General features: G+C 40.6%; 1 protein-coding gene across 1 annotated transcript in view; it reads right to left on the reverse strand.

The window, feature by feature from the left end:
- Positions 1-20,201, reverse strand: part of tmtopsa (teleost multiple tissue opsin a) — a gene marked incomplete at its 5' end in the record, with an annotated part of 66,298 nt that overhangs the window by 40,330 nt on the left and 5,767 nt on the right. The window contains one exon of the mRNA XM_084370002.1: positions 15,243-15,571. Coding sequence (XP_084226128.1) covers positions 15,243-15,571 — 329 coding nt within the window. The remainder of the gene's footprint in view (positions 1-15,242; positions 15,572-20,201) is intronic.

Here is a 20,201-nt window from a genome sequence, read left to right on the forward strand (position 1 = left end):
ATTAAGGGACTATACAACTTACATTTTGTTGTACTAAATATGAAGCTACAGCCAGCAGAGAGTTAGCTGAGAGTTTGCCCTGGCATTGCCAAAAGTTAACAAAATCCACCTGCAAGTATCTTCAAAGCTGATGAATTAACAAGCTTGTGCTGAGCTAGGCTAACAGACGGCTGGTGAAGGCTTCATATTTGCCTCACAGACATGAGAGTGTTATCAGTCTTCTCAGCTACTGAAACCCTCGGCAAATGTATATTCCAACATGTTTTACCATTCCTTTAAAAAGCGTACATGCCCTCTGCATCATACTCCTGTTGAATTGTCAGGATTGTAGGCATGTGCCTCTCAATAAAAGATACAGCTGTAATAATTCATACTAGTCTAAATTAGATAAAAATATTAATTATTCATGTCTATGAGCCATATACTTAATTAGTATTGAAATCCGGGAGAGAAAACAACAAGTTAATGACATTATGAGCTCAGCTCTGAGCTGGACAACCTTCTACTGCTGTGAATGTAATTTAAGGCTGTTTGGCAGGTTTTAGTGTGTACAGTTCAGCCCTCTGTCTCCAATGTCATAATAGCTTAGGTACCCTAACACCAAAAACACCTGAGGTATCACCTTCCATACTAAATAGGAAAGACGGAGCCACATTGAACAAGATATTGTGCTACAAGGCTGTGACATTTGCTGAGCATGTTGTATAATATTGATAAAATGGTCGGGGGGCTTGCTAGAGGTTTCCTTGGCTTAGTAAGCTAAAAATGGACACAGACTCTGGTGGCTTCTGGGTTTGGACAGAGTGGCCTGAATTCAGTGACCTCTGTAAAAACTGGACTAACTATGGGCTGGTGGAGACCTGACTGCTGCTGTTTTTGTCTCTGAGGACACTATAAACCGAACCATTGATCCACACGAGGCCCGCCCCGACTCTGAACGACAATTAACATCTGCTGATGCACAGAGGCTCCTCGTGGTTTTACTGCCACATACGCTGGACTAGTTTAAACATTCATAAACTGGACTGTGGCTGCTGATGAGCACATTATCAATTTTACAGCTCGAACCAGGTTTCAGCCCCCCTCCCGCCAGATCCAATCTTCCTCTCAGGTTTCTTAATGGATTTTGGAGGTTGGCTGCACTTTTGAACATAATTTGAAGTGCTCCTCGGTGAGGTTATCAATTAAAGCATCAGCGGTTAATGGCGTCTCACAGCTTGGATGTAAGTGCAGACGGCGTGTGCTCTTGATATGTCCACAGATTGGCAGTGAGGGGTTGGCAGATGTCAGGGATCCCAGAGCTGAAAGGTTCAGCGCTGTACCTGCAGTTATTGACAGTCTGATACGTAAAGCAATCTGCACCCTTCATTAGTGCTAAATACTGGTATTGGAAACACAATAGTATCTCTGCTCTACGTGTTCTTTTGGGAGTTTCTATAGCCTCAACAGCGAAGTGAGGAGGTGAAGACTTCAAGTCACTGAAACATTGTATTTTGTAAAACCTAGTATAGTATAGCTAGTATAGAAGTGTAGCCTGTGGAAAAGGGTATTTTGAACCTTATTTTCTATCCTTTTTTTATTCTATACATGCACTTTCATTAAAAGTGAAGCCCCCTCAATATACATTTAGATAGGAGCCTGGTCTCGTTAGCCCAAAATGTCTGCCCATGGGTGTGGCCAAGATGGCTGCTGAGTGGCAAGACTTCCCGAAAAGGACTTTGATAAAACATAGTGTGATGCAACACATTTTAATTTTGATGCATTTATTTTAAAATCGCAAGTTATCTTCATGTCTATATTTCTTAAGTGCAAAGTGGAAACATACTTGTATTTAATGATGTCTGATTAAGAGGAAGGTCAAAAATACCACTTTAATGATTCTGTCTCTCACTGACTATAAAGATTATGACAACTTGATGATCATTCAGCGGTAAAAACGTTGAACAAAGCTTGGGTTTTACATCCAGCCCAGTCATCAAGACAAAATGTTGCACTTGTTGTTCCTTTGAATCACTCATACGTTCACAGTTTTCCGTGTCATAAGCTACGTACCTTACTGACATTTCAACAAAACCTTTTATATCACGTTACCATTTCATGTTTGTGACTTAACTTTCATATCAGGAGTTAGCAAGCCAGTGACCACAGTCCATAACTGAGTTTCAATATTTCTAAGTGTGAAACCACTGGATATTTTGGATATATTTATTTAACTGAGTAGTTCTTGAGCCTAAGCCTACCAGAGCATAAGCACAGCGTTGTCACAAGATAAAATTGTATATTAAACCTAAAGAAATGTAACGTTTCAACATGTTTTTGCAGAAACATACGTTGCCAACATGCATTTCTTGCGATTGCGTTTCCTGAATCTATTCTACCATCTCTTTCTTCACAGGACAGGACAAACCTCCTCATGAGATAATTAAAATTTCTTGACAGCAGGTCATAAAGCAACTGAGCAGAAGGAACAATGTGACACACATGAGGGTACAAATGATCAAGTTAATTCCAAAAAGAAACGACTTCTAAAGAACCCACCACTAAATCAAGCCCAACGTATTCAGTGTTTGTATCAGGTGGGAGCGCACGACCAAACAGGGCATCTGGGCATATGCACATCATTCAAAACAAAGGCTTCCCACCTCATATGGTTTTGCTGTTTTGTATTCACAAGCAACTACTTACTATGAGGAGTCAAAATCGGTCTAATTGTTAAACAAAAACAGCACATTTCGGGTTGCTTTTACTGAAGTGATGAGGGGTGGATGTGGGATGGAAGTGATAATGGCAACCGAGACAACCAAGGTGAAAAAGATGGATGATAATGGTGTAGTGAAAGGGAAAGAGTATGCGAGGAGGGCGCATGGAGGGCTGGGAGATGGAGAAAGACAATTAGAGAAAGAGTGAGAAGGCGAGTGTGAAAGCAGGGAGTGGAGCAGTCACTGCAGACGACGAAATGAGCCGTTGTACTGGGGGAGCATGCACACAGATTCGGGAAAGTAAGGCACTGACGGGGACAATCAGGGTGTGAATGTGTGCAGACGTGAGAATGAAGAGCACGCACAAGCAAGATAAGCCAAAGACATGTCAAAAGAGGGAAACTGAGTTGGATATGGATGCAGAGGGAACAAAGAGAGAAAAAAAAATAAGTAAAAAATCAAGGACCCAGCAAGACAATGAGCAAAGACGCCACACTTGTGGCTCAATACAGAGAGAACAAGAGCTTCATCCTGGAGCCAATCTGACAGAGAACTAATTTGTGTTTCGAGCATGCAGCCCACTCTGCGGTGCGGCAGCCGTGCCCTCCAGCTTCTCGCCAGTGCACTTCCCCACTGAGCTCGTATCAGGGAGAAGAGCTGGCAATTGTCATCCAAAGGTTTGGCAAGAAGTGCTTTCACAGCTGTGTCCCCTTCTCTCTAACTCTGTTTCTGCCTTGTTTGTGTGTACTGTATATGTGTGTGTGTGTGTGTGTGTGTGTGATGAGTTTTTAATTACTCTACTTTTTGTGCTGAGGAGCATCAGGGGCACTAATGTGACCAAAGACATGGACATAAACATAAACGCAGTGTGTAGCAGCAGAACACTTGGACACGATTGTTTGGAATGTGACACAGAGCTGCTGTCACACTGGAGGTTTGGTGCTGGTCCAGGACTTTTGATAAGCCTTGACACATGCAACAGTGTACAGTGTGTGGAAACAGTGTGTAAAGTCCTGATACACATGTAGCCACCAGCAGCTTCTATAGAGTGCTGTAGAGATGAAGTGTAGGCTAACTCAGAAGTTAGCATCGTCCCGGTTCCCTTGACAAAAAATTCAATAAGATTTTGGATTATTGCAGAAAATATACTATATAAGTTGATGATAACTTGTTGTTCAACAACATAATGGAACACCACTACTACCATCATTTTTGAAGTGTAAATGTTATCACCACGACTTCAACGTCACCACCACTCACCATCTCACTACACTACACTATAGACACTGTACTATAAATTGATCAACCTATGAGCTGTAAAGTTAGAGTCAGTATAGTTTGCCTGTAAAGACGGACTAGTGAAGACTAGAAAAACCCACTGACAATAGGACAGGTGAATCGGAAGTGCAAAAATGCTAACTTATTTCTGGGTCATAGCACTCAATCCTGCTGCAATCTACTTTCAACAAGTTTGTAACAAATGCAGAGGGTTTATGCTGTTGCTTGACTCTGATCTGTTCCTGCAATCTAATACAAAAATCCCTCTGGGAGGCGTTTCAAATATTTAGTCTGCCCTCACTGATATAAATGAGGTGGAACAAACATTACATATATCTCTCAGTATAATAAAACATTAACAACAGTACCACAAACCAAAGCCTCATCATCATAAAATTGAAAAAGTGCCTATGAACATTAAAACCCCTTAATAAACTGGATACTCAGTGCATACTTGCTTTTAGTGTTACCATTTGCTTTCAGGCGCATGATGTTTTCCAAGCATACAAATAAATCCACACATTCCTCCAAAGAGTTTGTGTGAATCCTCGGATCATAATGATTTATGCGTCCACAGGATGTAATGAAGCATATGCAAGATGCTGGTCAGTGTATGAGAATGTGAGGAAAGGTCAGCAGCAGATCGCGGTGGATAGTCTTGAAAAATTGTCCCCAATAATGTATTTATACAATGTCTTTCACAGCTGCCACTTTTTTTTACTATTAGCAGTGTTAGGGCTGTGGCTGTCTGTCATCTTCATTATCAAACATTCTTTTCTCAATTAATCGATTGATTGTTTTTATCTCTGAAAAGTCAAACATAACTCCCGGTACAATTTCACAAAGCCCAAGCTGACATCTTTAGATATCTTGTTTTCCTCAATCAACAGTCCAAAGACCAAAGACATTTCATCGACAGTGATGTACGTTTGGCATTTTTGCTTGAAAAATTACTGAAATTATCAATTCTTTGTGTTGATTTACCAATTCATTGATTTGGTTTGATTTCTAATCCTTCTTGAGTGATGCCAAATTAATATTTATGTTTGCAAGTCCTAAAAAAAAGTGTCTGGTGTCGACTCTGATGTTCCTCCTACTGTTTAATTCTCCAGTCGTATTAAAATAACAACGCTATTTGCACCACAGCCACCTGTCCCTGAGAATGTGTTGTTGAAAGCAAGTATGAAAACTCAGCGAATCACTTGATGATCCCTCACTGGCTTCCCACCAATGCACTTTCCCCACAGTGGTCAACAGGCTGCAATGGAGTCCGTTTCTAGAACAGGTAGAGATACTTCGTAGCAGTACCTTTATGGATGCCGGCAGAGTAGTTTGGGGCCCAGGTGTAATTTATTAATCCAAACTGCACCAACTAATTTGCATTGAATTCCCCTCTGGTGCACTCCATGCCTATTTTTTGCGTAATATGATTGCAGGTCACGAAGTTACCAAAAAGGCAGAGGCAGAAAAAAATGCGCTTGTGGCCAATGAAATTACCTCATGACCAGTGCAAGGTCACCCCATCTGATGTAGGCCGGCACAAAATTAGGCCCCCAGCAGTCACAGTCTGTCACTCTCCCCCCTCTTTTTCTTCCTTTCATCTCTGTGCCTCCTTCACTTCCTCTTGATATCTCCATCTCCTCACGCTCTCTCCAGCTTTACCTCTGTGCCACATCGCCTACAGCATGTTGGAGAAATATTGTAGCGCTTGAGAGTATCGCTAGATATCCATGGGGACATATGAGTCACATAATGAATTCAGACCAAGGGTAAAGATGTTGAGACAAGGGAGGGAGCCGCTGGTTATCTAACCAAAGAGTGCCTGATGTGTGTCTGTGTGTGTGTATGTTTGTGTTCATCTGCATAATTTGTCCTTTTTTGTTTTAATTCAAATTATTTCAATTATAGCGAAAAGTTTATTCACTTCACTTGAAGCAGTATTCCAACAAGATGCCACTTTCTAATGTTAATCTGGCGTCTTTGTTGGGAAGGCTAACTGAATGGACGACACTGGACAGAAAGTCTTCGGGTGAGGAGATCTCATAACTGTGATGAACTGAGATACGTTCATCATGGACCATCAGAGCAAAAGGGTCATCAAAGCAACGATTTACTGGTCAACCAAATACAAATGTGCATCTCATTTAGTGACTGTCATCTTGATTTTGACTGAAATATCATGTGAGTGACCAAGTTATGTAAAATTACATAAGACAAAGGTAATCACTGTAAAAAAATCTGGTTTTCTCTTCTTTTTTTTCAAATTTTACACAAAGGCATCTGTGTTCATGTACATGTGCAGCCCGTGAAGTGAACAGCTGGTGTTTTCCTTGTTCCTCATGATGTTTTTTTGCCTCATTTTGCCTGTTAGCTATCTTGGTGACTTGGAACGCAGACATTATTCAGGTACTTTACTAAATGTAATTTCAGTTCTGAGTTAGAACATCTGACCTTTTCAATATCAAATATCATTACTTCATCATTTCTTGAGTAATGGTCAAACATGTGTTTTGTCACATCACAGTGACCTTGACCTCTGACCTTTGGACACCAAATGCTAATCTGTTTGTCAGTTGTAGTGAACATTTGAACCAAGTTTGAAGAAATTCCCTCAGTGCATTCTTGAGATCAGTGTTCAGGATAATGGGGCGCCATGAGGTCACAGTGACCTTGACCTTTGACCTTTGGCCACTAAAATCTAATCAGCTCTTCCTTGAGTCCAAGTGAACATTTGTACCAAATTCCCAGAGGCATAAAAATAAGAAAGTCAATCCAACCAGAAATCCTCCAAAGAGATTACTGTTCACATAATTGGAAGCAGCTTCCTGTGACTGTTTTCACTGTGTACACTTTACTCAACCTGGATACCTGGACTAAAATGTAGAAACTGATGGAATATCGGCACAGTATTGGACTACAATAGAGTAGAGTGGTGCGGTAGAGTGCAGCAATCTGTCTCATCCAGAGAAGAAGAAACACCAGCATTTCTGCTATGTTGCTCTTGTCACTCCAGCTGATATGGGCTGATGATACGTTGCTACATATACAAAACTATTTTCAGTATTTATGTTAAGTTTTTTATAAACATGTAAGAATAAACTAAGCTGTTTCAACATTAGTAAGCGTGACACTTTTTATGTTTTTAAGGATACCTCGAGACAATTTCAGACGTGTTTGTGGTGACAAAAACTGGATATTTTAGACTGGAAGCCAGGGCGTTTCCTTTTTTATTTCTACACAAAGTAAAACACTATGTTAATTATGTGGTGTGTGTAAGAGAGAGTGTGTGTGTGTGCAGAACACCTTCAGCCCTGTGATTGTATTCTTGTGAAAAGCACTGAGTGGAGGTATTTTGAAAAACCAAAGTTAAAGCAGCCTATGGGTCAAAATATAACTGGTAGAAGCAGCATGAGTTTCCAGCTGTAACTTGCGACTGCACTGCCCAAGAGGAGTTCAGCTGAGGTTAGTCTACAAACCCGGGGAAGGAGCACGCTGATGGAAGAAGAGGTGACCTGGTGTGGAAGCAGAGAAGAGAGGAGAGTCGTTAATCCCTGTGGACGCCGGACGGAGTGGCTGCCTGTGACTGTGTGTGTGTGTGTGTGCGAGTGTGTGTGTGTGGTGCAGCAGATCTTGCACAGTGCTTGTTTGCACAGAATGATGTGGACACAGCTGATGATATATTTCCTCCACCACGAGTACAGATAGACACATTTTACTTATATGATACTCGTGCTCTAATAGTACTGACGTAATTCAATTGGTACCGGTAAAGAACAGAGTTCAATCAGACAGCCTTTCAGGAATGAGTAATGCAGGTCTTAACACTTAATTGTGTCTTAATACCGCTGGAGCTCCAGTAGAGAAATGTAATGGCTGTTCAAATGCATAATAAAGTGTCCTTATCCAGATTTATATTCCAGTTTTGTGAGTTTGTTTGAGTGATCAGGCAAGTATAATATACATAACAGTGTGTTTTGTATTTTTAGTGGGTTTAATTGGGCACGCTGTGTTCAACTGAAGTGTAAAAAGACACAAAACAAAGTGGTACATTCTGCTGCGACCCTGACTGACCCGGTCCAGGTGCAGGGAACTGCCCCGCAGTTTGTGCTCAGTTCACTTGTTTCACAAAAACATCCAGGCGTTCAAGGTTTAGCCAATTTTACATGTCCCGAACTAGTGGAGATAACACAACTGTTGTATAATTAATTCAAGGTTAATTAACCAGACAGCATGTGGCACCAACGGACTGCAGTCATCACTGCAGCTATATTTTATTGTGTTTATGCCTGTTGGGGCTGAAAATGTCATTACGTCAGGAGCTGACGGTGAGTCCAGTTTTGGTGCTATATTTGCAGTTGAGGTCAAAAAGAGCCATTAGGGATTTCAGACAGGGGGATTAGCGTTTGCTTCTAACATCAAACTGCAGCTTTAATCTCCAAAATATTCATTTGAATCAAAATCAAAGCACAGCTTTACATTTTGAATGCCCACATGTTCTCATTGTAATACCAGGAGACATTCAAAGCACGATTTCACACCTTCGGTTTTCGTATTAATGTGTTGATGTTTTGGTTAATGTTGTTTGAGAGGCTGTGGGTGACTTGCACAGTATCAGTTAAAGACATTTCTGACGTCGTGGGAGTAACGCCTTATGTTTAAGGGTCACAGAGCACAGCAGTGCCTGCGAGGGCATTATAGCCAAGGCCACAGTTTGCTACATTCATGCCAATAGACAGCGTTGCGTGCAAACAGTAAAACATTACGTGAGCATGCTGTATTTGATTTGCATGTACAAGATTTATTTGCTTGTTTTAGATCTTTATGCCTTCAGTCTCATTATTCTGTGTGCACAACACAACATGTGCTAAGTAAAGAAAAAGGAACAACACATCTGCAAATTGTGCTTAATTTCTGTTGAAATCTCCAAAAGACACAATGTACGCTTCCAGCAGGTGTTGTTTGTCGATTGCACAGATGTATTAAACCTAATTACCATGACACTGTGTGTGTAATGAGGTGAATGATGCTTTAAATGTGTCAAATTGATGCATTTGTTGATTACATTTGACTTAGTCATCAGCAGATTTCCTTGATCAAAAGATGCAGACAATGAAAGTTGCTAGCAACAAGTCAATTACTTATTACTAATGATGTTTTCTTCCTGCGCTACCTAAATTGTTATGGTATGTAGTATAGGTGTAACTTTTACACATTTTATGTGTATGTGAACTTAATTGTATCATGCACTATGCCCCTCTAGTGCAGTCAAAGAGCAGGGGTGGTCAAGGTGGTTAGATGGGTCAGACACAGGTCTTTCCCACCAGGAGACCGGGTTCTGCATGTGTCACCAAGAGTGAAGATTGATTTCCATCAAGTTATGTTAAGTAAGTTAACATATGTAAATTGGGTAAGGTTTAATAAGACATGACTGAAGGTAATTATTTTCTCAACCTTACAAAACCGTGATAGTCCAAAAGTCATAACATGTTAAATGTGAAATGTCTTTCAGCAAACTTTATTTTTAAAGTCCAACCGAACGTTGGATATTTAGAAGCGTCATAGTTTGAGGCTGAAGGACCCATTCACACATGCCCCTTTTTGAAGTGCTAACCAAGCGCTGGTTCTGGGCTGGTGCTACTGCTGGTTCAAAGTCGGTTCGATTTGCAAACGTTTTAAGAACGGGTTTGCTTTCCCACGGGCATGAGAGCCACTGTAGAGACACATGAATCATTTTCCTGTACTGTTGCATTTTGAGCTGTTGTAACAAGTGAATTTCCCCATTGTGGGATAAATAAAGCCTATCTAATCTAATCTAATTTAATCTAATCTAATTAACACCCCTTTTTTCATTTGTTAATGTGGACAATCACCGTAGGCCCGGCACACTTAAAGCACGAATCCTCCTTTGGCGAACGCATGACGTGGCGTGCTAGTAGCATGGCTAAATGCTACAGGGGAAACACAGTGGACATTACTCTGTAACATTATGTTTTACTTGTTATCACTTAGTTTGGTCTTGGGCCCCACTTTCAACACACCGTAATGACACTTCTCACAGCCTGGTTGTTTACTATGTTGTTTAATATTGTAATATTTAATATGTCAAAATGGTCACTAGGACTAGGATGCTCATAGCAAAGCAACATAGATGCATTACCATCACCCTATGGATCAGCCGAGGTTGAAGTTCACAGCATTACATCACACAAACGGGCCAGGGAAAGACACTCGCACACTGTTGCACAACCCTGCGACTAATCACTTCAGTGCCTGATTAGGTCCAAATGAGGCAACTGACCAAGCGGCCCTTTTTGACGAGCTGGAAGTGGGGACATGTTGACCATCCTGGAGTCAATACATCTCTGATCACTTAATATCACATGAACCTGAAACAGAGACTGGCAAAATGGCACAGAGTTCATTTTCTTCTTCTCTGACTGAAGTGCGAGTACAGACTCGCTTCTCTCACAGCTCCTGTCCTCTGCACTGATAGAGACCTCAATTTCCCCTCACAGAGGAGGAGCAGGAAAACAAGACGACGCTGACAGACAGTTACAAGCATGCGCAAGCAAGAGATGAGCTCTGTTTATCTGTCTGTCTGCGTTCTCTCTTTATGAAAATCTCACCAGCAAGTGTTTGAAGAACCACACCATGGCGAGGTAAAACATGATACTGAACTGGTTCCCAAACAGTTTTGAATTGATAAAAATAGGTCGATTATTTTAATATACTGTATAACGTAGAGAGCCACATCCTACTGAACTTTGTGTCTTCCCTCATCTCTGATGGATGTGTGTACAGTGAATGAGGACGAGGCAGCAGAATCAATTTGACCAAACCCCAATGTTGACTCAGTCGTCCCCATCTGGACTGCTTCCCCTGATAGTCACATTATTAAATCGGGGAGTTCAGTTGACTCAACTTCTTTTATCTGTCCCAGCTGGTGATACCTGACATGACCTGACAATTAAACTTATAGACTTGCTGTACAAAGCAGTGTCAATAAGGAGAAGAATGACCCTATACAGCACGAGGAGCCATTAAAATGTGCAAAGATAAAGTATTCAGATGCAGCTCTGCACAAAGAGGGGACAGAGGACGAGAAAACAGGACAAAGAGGCTGGAGCTGACATATAATAGATATGTGAGAGAAATAGTTTGGGAGGAAGAGAAAGAGAGGGGAGGGAAAGTCTGACAAAGACAAAGAAAGAGAAAGAACTAAACACTATTTCTTCTCCTCGCCACCTTCTTCATTCATTCAGAGAACTGTGTGTGTTGTCTGGAGATGAAAGACAGCAAATAGATAAAGTGTGAAAAAGGACAACAGTATAAGAACAAAGTGAAAGAAACTGATGCAAAATGATAAAGAGAGGGAGACGGAAGAGCCACATGGTTGTTACTCGACTGATTGTTATTCATCTTTGCTCATTGTTGTGTCAGTAAACACACACGGTTGCTGAGCAGTTTATCAGAGGGGTACAAGCGTGCTCATGCACACACAGACGAAAAACACACACGCACAATACTGTTTACCTGAGAAGACATGATGATGCTCACAGAGTGTGAGTGTGAGTTTTAGCCCTGGAAAAAATGCTCTGGGACCTGTTCTTGCAAGCTGTGCCGCTATGTGTGTGTGTGTGTGTGTGTGTGTGTGTGTGTGTGTGTGCACGTGCGTGCATGCGTGTGTTTTGGGTTTCCACACTGTCTCCCCTCATATTCTTCCAGTCAATCAGTAACGTTGGTTAGCTCATGCCACAGTTCACAGCCGTGAGGGAGTGGGGAGGCAAATCCCACGACAAATCCTCTGGATGATCAGTTGTCCTCCTCACCTCACTGCAGACATCTACCGCTGAATATTTGATGCATATAATCTGGGCCTGCATTTATTATGCATCTCAGAATCACTCGTGGGAATGAAGGTGAAAGTGAGCCAGGGATTAAAACACTCCTACGTCTCAGTAGAAGTTAAGAGTGATTTATGAAGCTTCCTAAACTGACTTTCATCAAAAAGAGGTTTGATTTCAAGGGCATAGTGTGACGTCCCTGTTTTTATTACATTATAATGACATGTTGTAGTTTTCTAATTGTTGCGGTCGGATTTTTTAAACGGTGGTAAACCGTTTAAAAAATATTTTTATGTTTTTTTATATATTTATGTTCAGGTTAGTCTCGTTCACAGTTCCTTGCTCACTCTGACTGTCTTCCACAAGTTAAAGCAAAAGGTGACCAAATGAAACACACCATTACCTTGAATAAATGTATATTATATAAATATTTCTGGGTTTTAACATTGTTGGAAACATTTGGGATAATATACACTGTAAAAATGATTACTGTAAATGTTACAGTAAATAATTTGGCAATAATTCCAGTAAATTCACAGTAGTATACTGTCATTACATCACGCTAATGTATTTGTTTACCTGACACAGTATTTTGATTTATGTAATAAGCATCTGTAGTCTGTAATATACCAATTTATGGTAAAATATTACATAAATGTAATATGTTTTCACATTAACCCAGCCATGCTGCTTGTTAGCATGTCAGCCCATTAGCATGTAAGACTTTTAGCCTGTTAACATGCTAGCCTGTTGACATGCTAGCCTGTTAGCTTGTTGTTGTAAAAGTACAATATTTTATCACTTAATTACTGTATGGTGCTGTACCCTAATTACAGTATTTTCTTGTAATGTACCATTTTTGTTGCTTTGTTGCTTCAGAATACCGCTCAAATTCAAATTCATGGCAGCTTACTGTAATAAGCCAAATAATTACCCATCATGCATTGCAAAAGTATAATTACAGTTGTTTTTTGGTGAGAATTTAAGGTAGAAATGTTACATATTATATCTTTAACAATAAATGTATGAATAACTTGAAATAGCAGATCATTTGATTAAGCTGTGTGAGTCGTCCCACATAATTTTACACTGCCTATATTAGCACTACATCTGCAAATGGACAGTCAGCACATCTCTATTAAAAACATAGAATATATTTTCTTCATCTGTCCATTTAAACATCGGCAGTGTTACCTAATGTAGGGAAATACAGAATAAAATATCTGTAATTTAACAAATAAACCTATGATTTGTGTGAATGCAGCCTATTTCTATATTTTTAGCGCTGAGTGGTAGGAAATTAATCAATCTGTGCATTATCTGATGAGTTGTACGAGTCACAAAAGTTTGGTTTATGACAGCAGAACGTGTTGAGTGACAGACTCAAATCAGCACTTTCTCAAATGCTACATTTCCCCTGTTGCTGTCACAATGTGAGGAGCTCAAAACCCACTTGATTAGGGTTGGAAATGATCATGTTTTGGCTTAAAATTTGTGGACCGCACAAACACGGCTGGAAATGTCCAGACTTCCCCTCAAAAATATTTGTTTTTTGTTGCCACAATCATGACTGGGAATTGTCCCAAGATCAGCCTTCTCGCCTGTAACTCCACCACAGTGGCTGGCAGAGAACATCTCTCATCCCGTGTGCTCGCATGCCTCTGCTTCAACACCATCTCCTGGTCTCCTAACAGGCAAAGACACAGAGCTTTCCAAAACATTGCAACAGATATAAGTGATTTGCTAAGTAACAAAAGTTGCCAAGCAGCTTTCACTCATAACCTTTAACGAGTTAAGACTTGTTTCCTTTGGCATGCTCGATAAATATGAGCTCATTCTGAATATGAGGCCAGTATATTTAACAACTGAATGCATTCATTATGTTTTTAAGGTGATTTAGACTAAATGGTGTGTGTGGTGTGAAGCATCAAAAAGCAGCTTCACTGACAAAGACCCTGACTCTGACTTTATGGACTCACGGTGACAGCGCTGATGGTAATTTTAGTGTGATATAACCACAATTTACGATTCAGAGCCATAATTAGCTCGGCTATAAAACGGGCATCTGAATAAAGGGTTGTAAAAAACACGTAATAGTCCAAAATCAGCGTGGAGTGTGGAGCAGCTGCAGGTTTTGGTCCACTGGTTCACAGCTTTGGGAGAAAAACTGGTTTAACCGCCGGACGTCAGTGAAATAACAGAGAGGGCGAAGTGTTTAGAGGACAGATTTAGTTACCCAACAACAAAATAGAGTGTTGATGTGCATATAATCAACTATGGAAATGATAGTGAAGCATGCTGCCAAGGAATTGGTACAGTTTCAATACATGGTATGTAAAGGTGTGAGAATGAAATCATGATGCATGTCTTATGTATTAAACTTTATTCAATAATCATATTACATTTGGCTTATTGGGACACACCCCGTGCTTCTCTGTTAAAACTTTATTGTTCTTGTAAGACCTGCCTGAATTCAATGAAAATGTTTCATAACCCAGAACACATCTGCACCGCACAAGCAAACATTGTTTCAAAGGCAGTCTGGAGCACCGGTACCAATAAAGAGGAGAACATTGTCTCTTGTGATGTTGAGAGCGCATGAGTCAATTTTGTGGCTATGACTTTTATTTTGGTTATTTAATTTCTAGCTGTATCGTCTAAAGCCTACAGAATGTAGTTTTATTTCCACTGTTTGCTGCTTCTCCTCTTAAGTGATTGCCATTGTGAGATTCTCAGCGCCTGCTGAATCAGCAGGCATGGAAGCAATGATGCCATTATGTAAGAGCTTTATGTTTTATTGTAGCATTATTGTCACAAAAGTGATGGAAGTATAAATGTGTTTGAATGTGGTTTCACTTTTTTTAAGTTTACAGCAGGCATGGAGCAACATTGGCATTTATTTGAATGCCAACTGATCAGTTCAAGTCTCATACCGACTCTCCTTCTAGCTCTGTTTCGGACTCCTACAACTCCTGAGGGAAATGTAGATGCTAAATATTTCACTATATTTAATTGTTGCTAACTATGTCTGTCTGCCGTTTGGTGGGTAGTGTACAGTGGGTTTTTAGAGCATTTTTGCCCAAAACAGCTGCCTTCTGTTGTTCATGAGAGTGGTGATTGAACCAAAACAATAAAGTTGTGGGGCACCAAAACAAAGAGCTGCAAGATGCTAAAACGCCCCATAGAGCTTACTAGAATTATAGAGTTTGGCGATAAATCTATGGGTTTGTCAGTACAAGCAACAACTTTCACATACATGTAGTCATTCGATCCATCATTCAAACATGCTGATTAGAGCAGCTGACAAGTGTAATTTCTAAGAACTGGAACAAATTTGAAGGTATCTGAAGGTGCACCTAGGCTCACTTGTGTATGTACTGTAGTTTTAGTGGAATCCTTCCCAAGCCCCACAATGCCTCACCTGTCTGATGGCGCACAGCAGCTTCCCATAGCAGAACACAATCACCAGGAACGGCACGATGAGGCAGAAGACAAACAGGCAGATGATGTAAGATATGTTATTCGCTGTCTTGGCCTTCCAGTCGACAGAGCAGGTGGTCCCGGGACCCTCAGGGCCGTAGCTGCTCCAGCCAAAGAGTGGAGGCATGGTCCAGATGAGGGAGTAGACCCAAGACAGGGTGATGCCCAGCGAGACTTTACAGTAGTTGGAGGAGTCTGCCTCAGTGGGGGTCATCATGGTGCTGTAGCGCTCGTAAGAGAGAACAGCCAGGGAGATCAGGGACACGATGCCTACAGGGTAGACAGGGCACACACACACACACACACAGGTAACATTGCACGCAGTGTAGGAACACAACGCAGCATGTGCAAACATAACATGTTGACAGTGAACAAAAAGAGTGAAAGGGACAGTTTGCCCCAAGGTCTGACCTGTTGTACCATCTAGATGGTTTTATATGAGTGGCCAAATTTAGGAGATATCCCATGCATCTACCAATGGACAGGAGACAAGCTAATCAAGCTAACTCAGCGAGCTAACATAACAGCTCAGCTAAGGAGGTGGTTGGCGGCCATTTTTCGAATGTATTTTTTGGGCGATTTGAGCAGTAAAACTACAAAGTATTCTTCTCAACACTACTTAGAGTATTAGTTACTTTCTAACCATTGATGTTTAATGCATTATCAAAAGCAGGCGTTCAATCAAAGAGGTTTCTGGTGTCTAGATCTTCAGACTAAATTACTCAGAACTCCTGATCTGTCCTGCTCAGCGGTTGTGGTCACCAGTCCAAACTAACACCTACTGTAGAGTTCTTTTTATGTCAGGTCAGGTTTTTCATTTTCATTGACCCGATTTTGATAGAAAAATGCAGATTAAAGGTTTACATATTAATTCAAATGGTACTCAGTTCTTAGTTATATAAAAGTAACTAAGTAGATAACACGTAGTGATGCATACTTAAAGGTGTTACTGATAACATTCAGCCACTTACGGTTGCTAGCTAACATCTGCTAGCATTGCTTGGTAGAAATCAGCCATTCTGTTGATCGTTGTCAAAACACAGTTAGCAAGTGATGTCAACAGCGTTTTACTACTGGCTCACAAACCTTGGCAGAAGTTGGAACCAACGGTCAGAATTCTTACACAGACATAAACAAAAAAATAATTCTGGACCGAGAAACCTTTTAACATTATTATGTTATACTATCTACAAGCTCTGTAGATCTTATTATCTTTAAAAGATGATTTGTCTACATAAAAATGTTATCAATAGGCTATGACCTTTAAGTACAAGTAAAATTACAAACTTGAAAAAAGTACCTCCATTATATGACTTAATTACAGTAATTCTAGTAGCTGTAATTAGTCACTTCCAGCACTGACAGCACTTCCTGTTGTTAGCAGCAAGTGACAGTAAGGTTATATGGCTTCATAGTAATGGTGCTACTTGGAGAGCCTAATATTTTCTGGTGTAAAAAGTTTGAGAAACAGATCTAGATGGATTAATAGCACTAAAAGTAAGAGGCAAAATATGCATTGTATTTTGATTTGGAGGTGAACTGCGCCCATAAATACAATACAGAAGCATAACACTGTAGACAGCATGTTCAGGCGTGTTCTTCCTTTTTATACCCTGACTACTGTATTTCACCTTTAATGGGGCAATTTAATAGAGACGAAAATGCACCTCCTGTCCAAATGTTCATCTAGTCTAGTGAGGAAAACATGTCACTGTGATATAAAGCTTCATGGCTCTTTCTGAAATCAAAGTGCAGCTAAAATGAGCTTTATGGTTCAGCGCTTCATAGAGAGGGCGAGTTACGAGTTCGAAAAATATTTGCTCAAGTGAAAAGGGTGGCATAATAAAACTACAGCGACGGTGGTCGAGAAATCATCTTATATTTTCAGATCACGTGCCGGGGCCTGCAACAGATAAACACTGGTGTAAATCACAAACAGTGGCCCCACCTACTGTATAGGGTCCGTGCTTGTTAGCAGCAATGCAGTGAAACACAACAACGAAGACTCCGAAAATCTTTCTTATCTTGCTCGAACCACTTAATACACACACACGCGCACATACACATACTAACAGTGGACTCTCATTCTAAACTGGCCAAGTGTGGACCTCTGTTTCTGGTCTTTGTGAAAAAACAAAGAGAGCAGAAAACATACTTTTAAGGTCTTGTCCAATAATATTATTAAACACTCACTCACTCACTCACTCACTCACTTTCTCTCTCTCTCTCTCTCTCTCTCTCTCTCTCTGTCTCTCTCTCACACACACTGTACCTCAATATGTGTCTTTCTATATCAGTATGTCAGAGGCAGGGCCGCAGGAGCCTGGAGTTCAGTGTTCTTGCTGACCCCTCAGCCTTTTTATCCTGTGCGTTATTTGTTTTGAAGCCATTATGATCCAAGAGGCCATCCTTCATGCCCATTGATTTTCAGTGAAGCGGACCTGAACTGGATTCTCCTTTAAGAGGGCGGTCCAGGGTTTTCACTGCTGTGCCAACACCACGGGTACTCAGCACGATGAATGAATAAAGGTGAAAAGTGAGGAGGAGAAAAAGTTATGGCCAGTAGATCAGGATGGAAACAAATTTTAGCTCTGTGATTGAAGACGATGGTTACACTGAATGTTTTTGTGAGCACTCACATTGTGCAAATACACAGACCACATTGAAAGGACCCCTGACTGCAAAGGCTCTTCTGCACAGCGTGCCGTGCTCGTCTGTTGCCCCCAGATATTATGCTCATGTTGCTTTTCCTGCAAAGACTTCTTAGCTCCTTGTTTTTATTAGCTCTGTTACTGCAATATTACAAAGTCAACAGAGTTTTACAACAACCCACATGTGTCTCTGTTTGATCTGGGCTCGCCAACTCATAGCAACCAATCCCACACAGATTTCACATATATTTTGATAAAAATGATTTCCTCATCGCTGCCCTATTGCATTCGGCTTCTGAATTTTCCTCTGTTATTCTGTCTTCAAAATGAAACAGCAGAGGTGTCTCATCACAACAGGTGTACTGGCTGATCTCATCTTTCAGCTAAGATTTTTGCATTCGTGTTATATATAGCCAGGTGTTATAAGTAAGCACAGCAATGTGCAACCTGAGAGAAGTAGCCTTTATCCCAGTATGTTTTGGAGCAGGGAGGCAGAATTGATTTTGGATATGTAATAAGTTATAATGGGTCAATGAAATTGGCCACACTCAGAAAACAGTCTTCTCTGACTTGCTAAAACAACCTAAAAGTACACCTCCAACGCAGCTCTGAGACTCACTAAAAAGATACATTACTGGGACATCTCATGTGGTCATCCCTGGGCAAAGGAGTTGAACTCCTTAATCTATTTGAACGACTTGTCATTCATTTTCCAGAACAGGTTACTTTTGTGATATGGTTTGTTGATATATAATCTAAGCAAAAATTATGTTAAGTACAATTTGAACAAAAGGCAACGATCCCTATGTGCACAGTTACATTAGGCCACTAACCTTGGAGATCTGCAGGTTTAGTGCAACTCCAGAGGAGGACAGACTTTCATCTTTCAACTTTTTTCATGCTTAAAACTTGACGATGCTTTGGATACAGCTTCTGTCTTTGCCTGTTATTATCATGATACATAAGGATTCTCTATGATACCTCAACCTGTCTGCTGATTCCAAGAACTGATCGAATAACAGAGGTTCAATTTAAAATCTGATCTGTACACCTCAGTACCTGGAACTCACTGGGATCATTTTTGTGTGCGGTAACATGCAGCCAGGGATTGCACCTGTACTAATAGTCGGCAGTCTGGCGTGACTGTAATAATATTACAGCAAAAACAATTTTAAATAGCAACTAACAGAGACAACTGCATTTATTGTGTATCTGTCACATCTGGCCAATACTTGAACTGCTTAATAAGGTCAGTATTGGATCCCTTCATGAGCAAGACAATACACACCTTGATTTCCTGATGTACAAACTCAGTGACAGGAAAAGCAGAGGCAGGAGGTGCTCTGACAATAAGAAGTGCGGGATGACAGAATGATAACATCGAGTACAAACGTCTCCATAGTCCATTAACCAGATTTGATTGAGGAGCCAAATCAAATTACACTTTCTGAAAATTGCAGAAGCTAATTAGCAGCTCTCCTCCATGGCTAACATACCAGAATTTGATGCAGGCAGCCATCATGTTACTGAACCAATTTACAGTCACCTGTGTATCCCTGAGGCTCTACAAAAAGGTTGTATTTGATGGTGATTAATCACTTTTAATATGAAAGCATCACCGTCTCTGATAGCTCTTCCTCTCAGTACATGAGTGACACGGAAGTCTGTATTCGAGGTAATGTAATGTCACAGTTAAATATCTACCTGTACAACTTCACAGCATCTGAACTCAAACTTCACCCTCCGACCATCTCGTAGCCCTCCGCCAGGACAGCAGCTGGATATAATATTCCAAAATGAAACATCTCATGATCTGATAATATCTGAAATGAAACAAAGAAGCACCTTTGTTCTGCATCTGTCACCGTGATGCTCCCTCTCTGCGTCTGTCTTATTTGTCTGTTAAAAAAATACAAACAGAATCTTCTTCGGTATCACTTGTCTGATTCGGCGTATCCAGGAAAAGACAGTTTGAATGAAAAACACAGAACTGAATAAAGCTGTGTTTGCTCTATAAATCCCATGCCGGTGTCTCATCTCAGTCATCGCAGGTGCACAGAACTACTGTGACACCACTAACAGGTAAAAAAAAAAAAAAAAAACACCTTTTATTAGAAGGCAGATGTGTTGCAAGTTGCTCTCTGTGCACAAAGACGATTATTCATACTAATGTCTGACTCAAAGCAGACACCCTTCACCCACAATATGTGTTTTTGCCTCTGCTTTAAGAGTCCCTAATTCACTATTTA

Source organism: Pagrus pagrus (assembly GCF_965226575.1).
Source record: "Pagrus pagrus genome assembly, chromosome: 12".
NCBI classification, from domain to species: Eukaryota; Metazoa; Chordata; class Actinopteri; order Spariformes; family Sparidae; genus Pagrus; species Pagrus pagrus.